General features: G+C 41.4%; 1 protein-coding gene across 1 annotated transcript; it reads left to right on the top strand.

The window, feature by feature from the left end:
* The first annotated feature begins 2,308 nt into the window (after positions 1 to 2,308).
* On the top strand, positions 2,309 to 3,247 carry LOC114080139 (olfactory receptor 10V1-like). Its single transcript, XM_027921701.1, has one exon. The coding sequence runs from the start codon at positions 2,309 to 2,311 to the stop codon at positions 3,245 to 3,247; it is 939 nt and encodes a 312-aa protein (XP_027777502.1).
* Positions 3,248 to 15,373: the final 12,126 nt, after the last annotated feature.

Raw genomic sequence — 15,373 nt, 5'->3', positions numbered from 1 at the left:
TGTTTGTGCATGTGTGAGTATGTGCAGGTGTGTGTCTTTACGTGTCTGTATACATATGATTGTGTGACTATGTGTACATATGTGTGTGGTGCATATGAGTCCATTAGTGTGCATTTCTTTGCGCAAGACAGATGGAAAGGAAATGCTGCTTACTGCTAAGAATGGTTCTCTCTGAAGAGTAGGGGAAAGGACTGAAGGAGCAGAAACTTTGACATTGATTTTCACTTCTTACTTGTGTTTGGATCATATGTAACTTTTACTAACATCTTTGTACTTTTCAGTATTTTTAAGGTTTAGGGTGCAATAAAACAAAGCAATCCCCACATCTCTGCAGCACACTGACATGCAAGAAAAGGGTGAAAGTGATGGGGTGTAGCAAAGCTAAAGCCAAGACAGACACAAAAAAAAAAACAAGAAGCATATTTTTCACTCATAGAGTTTTCAAGGGAGGATGAAGGGGGTCTTGAGAAGGTTGAGCATGTGCAGAGTGGGAAGCTGAGCTTGGTCACAGAAGGAGTGTGATCTCAGGCTGGGTTGGCCTCTATCAGGACAGAGGACTTCAGACAGGAACTTATTGTGGGTTTTAGGACAGGGCCAGCAAGTGGGGAGAGGACCAAGGGGTGGGTCACCAGGGAAAGGTTTTGTGACCATCTACTTTGAAGTGAAGAGTGGACACATTGTTCTCTAGGGATCTGTCCATCTCAAAGACTTCAAGTGCAACTGACTGGGAAACAAAAACCGCAACCACCATCTATACCAAGCAAAGCTATCATCAAAATTGGTTTTGTGGTTTCATTGGCCCCACACTGAGCCTCAGAGTTTCCAGTAGAAACACTGTGTCCTGAAGAAGTAAGCTCATTTAGGTGGCAACACCATCCCCACAGGGCCCTTAACCCTTATTAATTCTTGATTTGCTAAATCTCTAAAATCTTTAGAAACTTTTTTCTATTTATCTGTGAAAATGGATGCACAAGAATAAATTAGAGGCTGAAAATAAGGTTTCCTGTTTGTAACTTAGGTCTTTTCAAGGCAAGGAGGAAGTGAATGTCCCTGAAATCTGGGAAGCAAATCAACCAGAGGTATGTCACATTCCACTCCCCATTGTCCCTGACCTCTCTTGACTCTGTCCTGGTCATTCCTACCCTGCAACCCGGCCCAGCCCTTTGCTCTCTGTTCTTCTCTATGCCTGACCTGGAACTAATCGTGGAAGATGCAGAAATGAGCAACAAATATTAATTCAACATTTATTTATACTTCTAACAGGTGCTAGCCTCTATGTGAGAGGCAGAATAAGACCATTCTTGCCATCCTGAAGCTCACAAACTACTGAAGTGGACAGAAAAATAAAGAATTACAGAATTTTCTCAGCACAGTAGCACATGCCTATAATCCCAGCAGTTCAGGGTGCTGCAGCAAGAGGATCTTGGGTTCAAGGCAAGCCTCAGCAATTTAGCAAGGCCCTAAGTAACTTAGCGAGACCCCATCTGAAAATTAAAAGGGCTGGAGATGAAATTCAGTGGTTAAGTACCTCTGGGCTCAAACCCAATACAAAAAAAATTATAGAACTTAGTGATAAACAACATGATTGGGGAAGCCCAGAGTACTATGGGAACATAGGGAAGGGACCAACCCATCTGAGCAACTGAAGAGGCCAGGGAAGGTGTCTAGAAGGAGGTACCACATAAAACTAAGGCTTCCCTGCAATTGAGGAGCCCAAACAGTGGAAAGGTGGCAGTTACTGCAGGTTATGTGTCCTTCCTTTCTACTGTACTGTTCACAGCCTGTCAGCTGCAGGAATCTTGGGAGTTTGGTAGTGGTAGTAAGGATAATATAACTAATGCACAGAGTCAAAAGTGTGTAAGATGAACTAACCAAACCTTCCTTCCTACAGGAATTTCCTACAGCAATGTCAGTGACCCTGCAGGCCCAGTCTCCATTTCAACCTACTGATTTCATCAACCTTAGCCTCTCACTCCCACCGCACACAATTCTTCAAAATGTAGGACAGTTCGGATAGAAACAGTGTCATTTGGTCTATGAAAAATAACTTCATATTAGAATTCCCTCATCTTGGTTCATCTTTGTAATAACTCAGCAGGTGAACCAAAGTGACCTCATGTCAGCAGTTCTTCATTCTCCATGAAGAGTGGGCAGAACTGGAAAGCTAATAGAATGAAAGCAAAGGCTAAGCCTAAAAACGCTGGCTGCACTCCCATCTGTGGAAAGAGCTCCATAGCGTCCCACAGCTTGGAGAATTGCTAGCAAGCTGTTCTTTTCAGCCCAGGAATTCTATAAAGGAGAATATAGGATGGACACATTGCAGAAAAACCACACCTTAAGCTCTGAGTTTATTATCTTGGGCTTTGGGGACTTGGAAGAACTGAAAATCTTCTTTTTTGTACTCTTTCTAGCCATGCACCTCATCACCCTAGCAGGACACACAACTATTGTGCTCATCACCCTCATTAACACCTGTCTCCAGACCCCCATGTATTTCTTTCTCCGGAATCTGTCCACCATTGAAATTTGCTATATATTAGTCATTGTCCCCAACATGCTTGCCAATTTCCTGTCCAGGAACCAGCGGATTCCCTTCCTGGGCTGTGCCTTGCAAATGCACCTCTTCATCGCCCTGGGTGGAGCTGAGTGTTTCCTGCTGGCTGCTATGGCCTATGACCGCTTTGTGGCCATCTGCAACCCCCTGCGCTACACACTCATCATCACGAGGGCCCTCTGCCTGCAGATGCTGGTTCTTGCATGCATCAGTGGCTTTGCACTCTCACTCACCCTTACCACACTCATATTCCTCCTGCCCTTTTGTCAGTCCCATGAGATTAATCATTTCTTCTGTGACATTCCTGCCGTGCTATTCCTGGCCTGCTCTGACACACGAGCCAATGAGATTGCAGTCTTTCTTGTCTGCATGCTCATCCTGCTGATTCCCTTCTTGCTGATCCTGCTCTCCTATGGATTCATTATTGCTGCCATCCTCAGAATCCACTCTGCTGAAGGCAGGAGCAAAGCCTTCTCCACCTGTGCTGGCCACCTGTTGGTGTCTCTTCTACACTATGGTTGTGCAATATTCATTTACATTCGCCCCAAATCCTGCTACACCCCAGAACAAGACAAAATTGTGTCCTTAATCTACACCAATGTAACCCCCATGCTCTACCCTATGATCTATAGTCTGAGGAACAAGGAAGTAAAGGGTGCCCTGAAGAGACTCCTGGAGAGCCCCAACCGATGAAGCAATAGCCCATCAAGTAGAAGGGGATGATGTGGCCCACCAGGAATGACCTGACCTCTTTCAAGAATCCAGTCATCTCACTATGCACCTTGTGGACCCATGCCTCCCTATGAGGACTTCTCCATGGTTCTCACTGCCCCCTTTTCTGGGTGGTCAGAAACATGGAACAGATCCTAAGGTTTTCTGGGACATGGCAGTCCTGCAGTGTTTGTAGATGTTTTTTGCCCCCTCATGGGGGATTCCATTTGTCATCTGGAGCACTGTCAGAAATGTGGACACTGGCAAGCAGAAGGTCACTAGAGGACCCAAACAAAACTTCTTTGGCCACAGAGCCAGGAGGGATAGAAATAGAAGGAGTTCCCAGAACCAAATAAGGTAAAGTAAAGCAGAAAGGCAAAGCCAGCTCAGTCATAGAATTCCTGCACCACCAGAAAATAACCTAAACATTACCTGATATACAGCAGTGCAAACTGAAGCAGTGGCACTAGCATTAATAGTAGCCTATGATGTCACTTCTACTTCTTGGCCAACTGATGCCCCTTCGTCCTTCAAATCTCAATCAAAGACTTAGTTGTTCCCCAAAGCCCATGAAACCTGCTCCTTCCTGACCCACCCAGCATACCCAGCTGCCCCTCCCCTGTGACCTCATGTATATCATTTAATGCTGAAATGGCTTTTCTGCCTCCCTTACTGTTCCTAGAAGCCCCTTGAAAGTGAGAACTATGATTAATCTGTGTCATCCCAGTGTATGGCACATAATCAATACTCATTAAAGATCGTTGAACTTAACTATGCATCCCCATGAGTGATTCAGGGACAAAGGTCAGGTGTACTAATCCCAAGAAAGGGCTTGTTGTCTCCAATCCACCCCACAGATTGGACTAGATGCCTTGAATTCCTGTGTTTCCCTCCACTATAGTACTTAGCAGGAAATATTTCTTGAATAAATTAATGAGCACCTCGAGTATACCAGGTACTGGGTTTGATGATGGGTATACAAAGAATTTTAAGACAAGGTCTCTGTTCTCAAGGAGCTCACAAATTAATCTGAGTTACTAGGCACTAAAACAATTCATTTTAATACAATAATTACTTTTTATTTCTTCACAAAAAGGGATGAATCATCCATACCATCAAATCTAGGAACACCTACATGCTGTTAAAAGGGTCAAGAAACAGGGAGCCTAGGTCCTTGATGGGTCTTTCACTGAGCAAATAAAACACTACCAAGACACCTTCCTCTGGACTCTGTTCAATCAACAATATATTTCTTTATGGATTGAATGAAAAAGAATTCCCACATGAGGCATGAAACAGAAATCCTATAAACATCAACTGTAACTTCCTACTGTTTCCACCATCATGCCTAGGTGATGACCCTGCCCTCGGGGCCACAGCTCAGGACACAACTGGGCCCTTCCACATTGCCCGTCCTCCTTCAAGCTACACTCTCCCCTTCAGAGCAGGGCAATGCTGCAGCTTGGAATGGACAGGGTAGCAAAAGGGGCACTAGCATGAGGTGCTTTCAGAGAAATTTAATGACAATTTCAGGTTGCTCAAAGGAAGTTGAAGTGGTAGCTGAATTAAATCTGTGTGACTTTGGAGAGAGAAAAATAAAATGAGAGCAGAAAAAAGAAATATAAGAACAAGATAGACAGAGATGGAAATAGTTACTGTCTGAGCAAGTTTAGGTAGGTGTTCCTCCTTCTCTCACTTCAAGAAACATTAGGTCCCTCTGGTCACATCTGTAAATCCTCCCCTAATTTTAAAATAAACCAGTAAAATTTTGACAACTATTGAAGATTTATGAAGCGTAATTTTTTTTTCTCTTGGTGTTGGGGATTTAACCCTGGGGTAGGGGACATTTAACCACTGAACCACATCGCCAGCCCTTTGTTATATTTTATTTAGAGACAGGGTCTCGTTGAGTAACTTAGAGTCTTGCTAAGTTGCTGGGACTGGCTTTGAACTCACAATCCTCCTGCATCAGCTCCCAAGCCACTAGGATTACAGGTGTGTGCCACAATATCCACTAAGGATAGATGTTTTAATATTATTTTCTCTACTTTTGATTAGATATCGGATCTTCATTTTTAAAAATGTTTTAAAAGCTAAACACTATTGACTAGTCACTTTTTAAAATATTTTTTAACTTGTAAATGGACACAATGTTTTGTTTATTTATTTTTATGTGGTGCTGAGGATGAAATCCAGTGCCTCACATGTGTGAGGCAAACCCTCTACCACTGAGCCACAACCCAAGCCCTTGACTAGGGCTTTTGTCTACTTGCATAGAATACCCTTGCCTTCAATCTCTCTCTCTCTCTCTCTCTCTCTCTCTCTCTCTCTCTCTCTCTCACACACACACACACACACACACACACACACACACACACTCAGATGCACATAGTCTTTTGAAAAGGATAGACTGGTAATTAGGCAGTCTGGCAGCAGTTAGTAGGAAGAGGTCCCTTCCACTCAGAAGCACTGCATAGATTGGGCTCTGGGGTGAAAAGGGAATGAACACCATCAAAAGGGCCATCTCACGCCAGTCAGCATGGCAGTTATCAAGCATACAGACAACAGTAAATGTTGGCAAGAATGTGGGGGGAAAGGCACACTTACACATTGCTGGTGGGACTGCAAATTGGTGCAGCCAATATGGAAAGCAGTATGAAGATTCCTCAGAAAACTTGGAGTGGAACCACTATTTGACCCAGCTAACCCACTCCTTGGTCTATACCCAAAGGACTTAAAATCAGCATACCACAGTGACACAGCCACATCAATGTACATAGCAGCTCAATTCACAATAGCTAAAGTATGGAACCAACCTAGATGCCCCTTAAGTAGATGAATGGATAAAGAAACTGTGGTATATACACAATGGAATATTATTCAGCATTAAAAGAGAATAAAATCATGGCATTTGCAGGTAAATGGATGGAGTTAGAGAATATCATGCTAAGCAAAGTAAGCCAATCCCAAAAAACCAAAGGCCAAATGTTCTCTCTGATAAGTGGATGCTGATCCATAATGGGGGGGCATGGGAAAAATGGAGGAACTTTGATTGGGCAAACGGGAGGGAGGAAAGGGGAGGGGGCTTTGGGGTAGGAAAGACGGTGGAATGAGATGGACATTGTTACCCTAGGTAAGTGTATGATTGCACATATGGTGCTACACTACATCATGTACAACCAGAGAAATGAAAAGTTGTGCTGCAATTGTGTACAATGAATCAAAATGCATTCTGCTGTCTTATATACCTAATTAGAATAAATAAAAATTTACCAAAAACAGAGCCATCAATGGCAGGTGGCTTGTCAATCTGGATGAAAGTACCTGCAACACCAGCTGAGCTTCTCAAAGCAGAGTACCCCCACCCCTGCTGTTCCCAGATGGTCCTGACCCCTCAGAGTTATCTTTTACTGTCCCCAAATTGTAGGAGGAGGGATCAGAGAAAACCAAGGATGCAAGGCGCAGAGTAGTGGGGGACTTCCTGGGTCCAGCACAAGAGCCCTCAGGGGGCTGGAGGCCTTTAGTGGCCTCCAACAGGAAGGGCAAGGCCAGGCCCACCAGCCCTCACAGGTAGGGCCAGACCCTCCCATGGTCCTCATCAAGTGGGCCAATGCCACCACCCCCTCCCCCTCCCCAGAGGGATAGCTCCACTCAGGCATTATTTCTAAGAAAGGGACCCAGGAATCAGGCCAAAGAAAGGAAACAGTCTTCTCAACACACAGGTAAGAAATAGTGCCAACCTGACCTCAGGTGGACTAGGGAGAGTGATTAGATGGAAGTTGAGATAAGAGATGAGGATGCTGTGGAAATGCCTCTCACCAAGACAGAGAAAGGAGAAAGAAACATTTGGAGAGTGGGGTAAACACAGTGAGTTTGGTTAGCGGTTGGTTGGTTTTAAGTTGCCCATGGGGCATCCACGTTCACATAACATACCGTCAACCCTCTAGGTATGCAGATGCAACGAACCTCAGGTCAAAAGTACTCAAAAAATTATATCTGTACTAAACATGTACAGACTTTTTTATTATTCCTTAAGCAACACAGCCTAAAAACTGTTTCTATAGTATTTTTATTGTATTCAAAATCGTAAGTTGGGCTGGGGATATAGCTCAGTTGGTAGAGTACTTGCCTCCTGGAGCACAAGGGCCTGGATTCAATCCCCACCACCACCAAAAAACCATAAATACTCTAGAGATCATTTAAAATATACAGAAGGATATGCACAGAATACGGTCAAATATGATATAATTTTACATGAGGATTTTAGTATCTTGGGGGGTCCTAGAACCCATCCCCTATAGAAATCAAGGAACGGTTACACTGGTTTGAAGCTCAGAAATTTAAGATCTTGAGGATCTAGCAAAAAGCTATATGTTTAGTAATCATTGTCCTTGAATTTATATATCCTGACTCTGCTACCTCTTAGGCTTAATCATTAAAGACTCTGCCTAATGTGTCTTAAAATATACTTATTATGTTCTGAACAAGTCATCTCTAATTTCAAAACACAAAAGATGTGATTGCCAGAGTGTTTGGGCTAGGACTTGTGCTGTGGCGAGGAGGGGCCATCTTTTGCCGAGCATTTCCTGTGTGTCTATATGTGTTTATTCAAACAAAAGTGTACATGAGTAATTGGAATGGATGGAAGGAAAACATCTCATTGTGTAATGTTGATGAAAGCTGATGAAGCAAGCTATCAGTTGCTCTCTAGAGGAATGACTTTCAAGATACGATGAGAACTATGTGTAGAATTTAGAAAGGGTTACCTTTAGGAAGCAACTCAAAGCCACAGAGACAGAATTGTGCAGCATTGGCCCCGTGATGTCTAACCTGGCCCCAAGCTTCAAGTGACTTCAGAGACTTCATCATAGCACAGTATTCCTCATTGCATTAAAAAGAGGTGCCAATTAGAAAAACTTTCAGAGTAAAAATTCAGCCCCAAATGAATTGTACAGGATAATTAAAACTTCAGCCAAGTATTTCACTTGGGAACTAATTAGAAGTTTTTCTCACCAATTGAATAACTTTCTGGACGTGTTTTTTTGTTTGTTTGTTTGTTTGCTTGCATGCAAATGTAACACATTACAGTCACTGTTCTGCACACTAAACAGGAATCAGCTTATTTTCCCAGAAATATGCCACCTTTTCATCTTTAATGGTAAGATTGGTTGATATTTATTTTCTTTTCCAAAGTTGCCTATATTTTCTATGATATAATAAAATATACATATTTGAAACCCTATATCTAATAAAAGGCATAGTAGAGATACAATGGAATTCTAAAAAAAAAAAAAAAAAGAGGTCATGAAATGATGGATAGATGGATGATAAAGAACAAAAGGGGAAAATAGGAAATAATAAGCAGTATAGTAGATTCAAACTTGACAATATTACCAATTGCATGAATAGTAAATTCAAATGTTTTAATTAAAAAGCAAATTGTAGGGCTGAGGTTGTGGCTCAGCTGCGGAGTTCAATCCTCAGCACCACATAAAAATAAATAAATAAAATAAAGGTATTATGTCCATCTACAACTAAAAAACAAAATATTTTTTATAAAAAAGCAAATTGTCAGATTGAATGAAAAAGCAAAACAAAACTATGTACTAAGCATCAGAAATTCACTTTAAAGGGCTGGGAATATAGCTCAGTGGTAGAGTCCTTGCCTAGCCATACAAGGCCCTGTGTTCCATCCCCAGGACTGCAAACAAAAATAGAAAGGAAGAAAAAAAGAAAAGAAATTCACTCTAAATATGAAGACATAGGTATGGTAAAAGGAAAGAGATGAACTATGCAAACTTTAATCATAAGAAAGCTTGACTGGCCATATTAATAGTCAAAGTACATTTCAGAACAAGAAATATGATAGGATGGAGGACATTTGCTAAAGATAAAGCAGTCAATACATGAAGAAACATAGTAACTTTAAATATGTATGCACTATATATAACAGAGTTTCAAAATACATGGAGTAAAACTCACAGAAAAGAAAGGAGAAATAGATAAATACACAATCACAGATGAATATTTTAACACTCTTCATTTAGCAACAAAATTGATAGAATAATATTGCAGAAAATCAGAGACAGAAGACCAAATTAAAATTTACATATGTAATAGGAAAGAAGTAATTTGAACTAAATGAATAAAATGTAAAATAGATAAAGAATACAGAAAAAATCCATGAATCTGAAAGCTTTTTTAAATATTTTTTGTAGTTGTAGATGGACAGCATACCTTTATTTTATTTGTTTATTTTTATGTGGTGCTGAGGATTGAGCCCAGTGCCTCACTAGGCAAGCACTCTGCCACTGAGCTACAACCCCAGCCCCGAAACCTTTTTGAATGCCAACAAAACCGATATAAAGAATAATCAGGGGCTGAGGATGTGGCTCAAGTGGTAGTGCGCTCGCCTGGCATGCGTGCGACCTGGGTTCGATCCTCAGCACCACATACAAACAAAGATGTTATTTCTGCCGAAAATAAATAAATAAATAAATAAAGAATAATCAGTGAATATTAGAAATAATATTTATAAATAAGTTTACCAATTTAAGATGAAATGAACAAATTCCTTGAATGACACAAATGGCTAAAACTGATCTGTGAAGAAGTAAAAAACCTGAGTAGTCCTAAATCTATGAAAGATGTTGAGCATGCTTAGGTCCACATGACTTTGCTGATCAATACTATGTACTATTTAAAGGAGAAATAGTATCAATTGTCAGGAGCTGTCCTGGATGCAGACACCTTTAAGTCCTGATGTACCAGGTTTTGACCAATTATTGCCTTCAGTCTGGCACGGCAGTGCCAGGTCACAATAACTTGGGGTTACCCCACTCAGATAATGAGGTGTGGCTCCAGGTGTAGGCATCATCCGCGGGGGGTTGACATACACTCACCTGTTCCTTTGTAAACCTGACCCCTTGCCTGATTTGAATGGCTTCTCCCTAATAAAAGGGTTCAGCACGTGCTCCTCTCTCTCTCTCTCTTGCCTGCCTTGCCCCCCTTGTGGGAACTGCAGTCGAGGAGCAGTCACTGAACCCAAAGAAAAGGTAATCTCTGTGTCTGTGTCTTTATTCCCTATAATTCACTTGGAGTAACCCTGATCTGTTTAGTCATGTGACATGACAATCAATCCTATACAAATTCTTTCAGAAAGTACAGGAGGGGGAAGCACTTCCCAAATCATTTTATGAGGCCAGCATTACATAATACAAGAAAAGAAGATCACAGACCATCTGGGGATGTAGTTCAGCGGGAGAACACTTGTCTAGCATACCCAAGGCAATGGGTTCAATCCCCAGCACCACAAAAAAGGCTACAAACCAAGATCCCTCATGAAATCATAGTGTATGCAAAAAAACTTGATAAATTTAACAACCTGAATCCAGCAATTTATAAATAGGTTGATGTATCAATACCAAGTGTAATTTATCCCAAAAATTAAGGATCAATTTTGTTTTTAAAAACCAAGCCAGGCATGGTGGCACACGCCTTTAATCCCAGTGGCTTGGGAGGCTTAGTTAGGAAAATCGTGAATTCAAAGCCAGCCTCAGCAACTTAGAACTTAGCAAGACCCTGTCTCTAAATAAAATATAAAAAAGGGCTGAGGATGTGAGTCAGGGCTGAGGATGTGGCTCAGTGGGGTTACTGGGTTCAATCCCAATACCCAAAAAGAAAAAAAAATCAATCAATAACATGAATAATAAATAGAGGAAAAAAATACAATCATTTCAATACATGTAGAAAAATCATTTGACAACATTCTATCAATATTCATGATTTTTTAAAAAATTCTTAGAAAACAAGGCATAGGAGGGACCTTTCTGGACCTAATAAAGGGAATCTGCAAAAATCCCATAATTAACTACACACCTAGTTAAAGGCAGAATTTCCTCCCCAAATTTGGGAACAAAGCCTGTATGGTCACTTCCACCCCTTGTATTCAATGTTGTTCTGGATACCTGTAATGATTAATTTGAATTGTCAACGTGATTGGATTAAGAGATGCCAAGGATTGAGAGGTTTATGGTGTATTGATGAGGGTGTGTGTAGGAATGACTGGCAAGTGGGAGAGCCAACTGAAATGGAGACTCTCCCTAAGAGTGGGCAGAACCATCCAATAGGATGATGGCTTGGATGGAATAAAGGTTGAAAGAATAAGGAAACAGCAGCATAAGCCAGCTTGATTGCTGCTGAGATCCTCTGAAGATGTCAGACACTCATTCCTTCACTCTTCCAGAGCAGACTCTCTCAGTGATTCCCCAGAAGCCTTTGTTCTTGGACTAGGGTAGCACCATTAATCCCTCTTGTTGTGAGGCTTCAGCCTCTTGGACTGTGTAGCTACTGGTTCCTCCAGCTCTCCAGCCTGCAGACAGCCATGGTGGACTATCCAGCTTCTGGTCGCTTGAGCCAACCTAATAAGTCCCCGTTTTATATTCATACCTCCTGTCGATTCTGTTCCTCTAGAGAACCCTGACTAATACAGGATCCTAGATGATAAACTAGGTTAAAGAGGAAACTAAACGTTGCACAGGTTAGAAAAAAGAAATAGAACCATCTTTTTTCTGACATGTTTGCATATTTAAAATTAGTAGTAGTAGTAGTAGTAGTAGTAGTACCGGGGATTAAACCCAGGATTAAACCACCGAGCCACATCTCCAGACCTTTTTATTAGTGATAGGGTCTCACTGAGTTGTTTAGAGCCTTGTTAAGTTGCTGAGGCTGAATCCCAAAGAAACAAATGCCGAATGTTTTCTGATTTAATGGGGGTGACTCATAGTGGGGTAGGGAGGAAGAGCATGGGAGGAATAGATGAATTCTAGATAGGGAAGAGGGGTGAGAGGGGAAGGGAGGGGGCAGGGGATTAGGAAGGATGATGGGATGTGATGGTCATCATTATACAAAGTACATGTATGAAGACATGAATTGGGTGTCAACATACCTTATATACAAACAGAGATATGAAAAAATCATGGTATATATGTGTAGTAAGAATTGTAATGCAAAAAAAACAAAGTACATGTATAATGGCATAAATTGGCATGAACATACTTTATACACAGAGATACAAAAAATCATACTCTATATGTGTAATAAGAATTGTAATGCATTCCACTGTTGTTGTGTATTTAAAAAAAATAATAAAATCAATTAAAAAAAAGTTGTTGAGACTGGCTTTGAACTCATGATCCTCCTGCCTCAGCCTCCCAAACTGCTGGGATTGCAGTCATGTGCCACCATGCCCACACATATGTGAAATTCTTAAGTAATGTGCAAAAGAAGAAAAAAGTGAAATTTTAAAAACCAGTATCACTTACAATAGTATTCCCAAACATGAACCACATAGTGAAGCATTTGATAAAATATGTGCAAACTACAGACTGTTGAAAAGAGAAACTGAAGAACACTTACAGAAATGGAGAAAAATATACTTTGCATAGATTGAAAGACCCAATCTTAAAGTGCTCATACTCACCACATTATCTATAGTGCAATCCCTCAAATCTTAATCATGTAGAAATTAAAACTGATTCCAAAATTGGTATAGAAAGGCAAAGGATCATGGATAGGAAAACCACACTTGAAAATAAAGAATAAGGGCTGTGGTTGTGGCTCAGAAGTAGAGTGCTTGCCTACCATGCGTGAGGCACTGGGTTCAATCCTCAGCAGCACATAAAAATAAAAAAATTAAAAATGAAGTTATTGTGTCCACCTATAACTAAAAAATAAATACTTAAATAAAAAAAGAGAATGAAAAATAAAACTTGCAAAATTGGAAAACTCATACATGACTAGCAGAAATGTAGATTGGTATAAACACTGGAAAACAGTTTGTTGGTTTCTCTTATGAAGTTAAATTTACACTTACCGTATTACCCAGCAATCCTATTTTGTCATTTACTCAAGAGAATTTAAAAAGACCTGTGAATAAAATTCCATATCAGATTTATTGATAAGAACTGCAACTTGGAGACAACCCAAATTTCCATCAACTGGTGAATGATGATGGACATATAAGTACAAATGCAAGTAGCACTGATTCTCCCTCAGGGCCATGTTCTGTCCCTTCTCTCTCTCCATCTCAGAGACTCATCTTTCTTGTTGTCTGCATGGGGTCCTCATTTGTTGCCCCTCCTCATGACTCTGGTGCCCTGTGAACAGCCCTGTTTTGTGTTAAATGGGAGCACCTTTCAAGAGAAGGCAGGAGAATCTGCAGGCTTCCTCCCCCTGACCCCAGGGAGATCTCCTCCCTTTTGCCTTCCTCTAGGATTCTGTGCATGAATTTAGGGAGTAAACAAGCACCACAATGAAGAAAAGAAACACCTTTGGGAGGGATGATGCAAGAGATAAGCCAAACAAAGGAGGATACTCTGGGAACCTTGGGGAATGAAGCCTCAGATGAGAGATGAGTACAGTGGGTAGAGGGGGGGGGGGTTCAGGTCCCAGGTGATTTAAATATCTCAGACAAATGGTTATTTAGAGGCAGCTCAAGTTAAGAAAGGCTCACCCTCTGGACACAAGCCCTTGAGTCACTCTGAGGGTCCCCATGAAGCACCTATAACATTTCTAGGCAACTGATGAGCAGATCTACCCGACAGTTGCTGTTTTGGTTCTTGATATTTGCTGCCTGGATTTTATACTTCAGTGCCCATAAACTTGAGTGCACAATGTCAGTTGCTCAGACTTTGATTTAAATTGTCTGGATTCAGTTCCAGCTGTAATGCAGCTGGATTTCTGAACCAGCCCAGCAGAGGGTCAGGTCTTGGGGCATGGTGAACACACTGGGTGTTATTTCCTGGGGTGGGAACATGCTGGACTTGTGAACAGTTTTGTCTGAGCCTCCTCATTTTACCATGAGTCCCATTCCTCTAACCCTGTGACAACCACTGTGCAAATTTGAGAGAACAGAAGCAAAGTTGACTCATAAGTACTTAATTTAGAATTATAGAATATGAAAGTTTGAAGGAACCATTAGGAACATTGTGTTAGTCACCTTTTCATTGCTGGAAAAAAAACCTGAGAAAAACAACTTAGGATGAAAGATTTTTGGATTACATTTTCAGAGATTTCAGTCCATGGTTGGCTGGTTCCAAGACAGAAACATCGTGGTTGAAGGACATGGCAGAAGAAAGTTGCTCAGTCCATGGCAGCTATGAAAAAGAGAAAGAGAGAGAAAGAAAGGGGCTGGGGACAAGAAATACCCTTCCAGGGCACCCCCTACCCCATGACTTAATTTCTCCAACCATGCCCTACTGCATATAGTTTCCACCACTTCCAAGAAGTTCATTCAGCTACCAGTATGTTCACAAGGTATGTTGATAGCCACATGGTTCATTATACCAGCTGGGTGAGTGACTTTTCTGTCACTGTGACAAATGCCTAAGAAAAACAACTTAGAGGAGGAAAGATTTATACTGGCTCACAGTTTCAGAGTTTTCAGTCTATAGGCAGCTGACTCCAATGCTGAGGTGAGGCACAGCACCTTGGAGGAAGGACATGATGGAACAAAGCTTCTCAGCTCACAGGAGCCAGGAAGCACAAGGGGCAGGGGGGACAAGATATAACCTTCCAAGTTATGCCACTACTGACCTACTTTCTTCAACTAGGTCCCATCTCCTATAGTTTCCACCAACTTCTGACAATCCATTCAAATTATTAATCCATCAATTGATCAATCTGCTGATGAGGATTAATCATAAGTCCTCATGATCCAGTCACTGCCCAAAAGCCCCACCTCTGAACATTGTTGCACTGGGGACCAAAGCTTCAGAATATTAGCTCTTAAGGGACATTCCAGATCCAAACATTTTTCACCTGAGGCTTGAATTTCTTCTATACCAAAGAATCAAGCTGGCACAACAGAAAGGCCTTGGTGACATTGCTCTTTCTCTTTCAGTGTTCATTTGTGCACCTCAGGCTAAAACAGCAAGTCTAATTTCTACCCTTTCTACAACAAGCCCCCACTCCAGCTCAGCACCTTGTCTCAGCTTTCATCTATTTCTGGCCCTGACTGAACCTCAGGTGTCTCCTAGGACACCATTGGTCCACCAAAAAAGGAAGCTGCTCATATCCTTCAGCTTAGGGAAGTTGGGTTGGCATTCC

Source organism: Marmota flaviventris, chromosome X (assembly GCF_047511675.1).
Source record: "Marmota flaviventris isolate mMarFla1 chromosome X, mMarFla1.hap1, whole genome shotgun sequence".
Taxonomy (NCBI): domain Eukaryota; kingdom Metazoa; phylum Chordata; class Mammalia; order Rodentia; family Sciuridae; genus Marmota; species Marmota flaviventris.
Note: the sequence above shows the minus strand (reverse complement) of the source record. Positions and strands in the feature narration are given on the sequence as shown.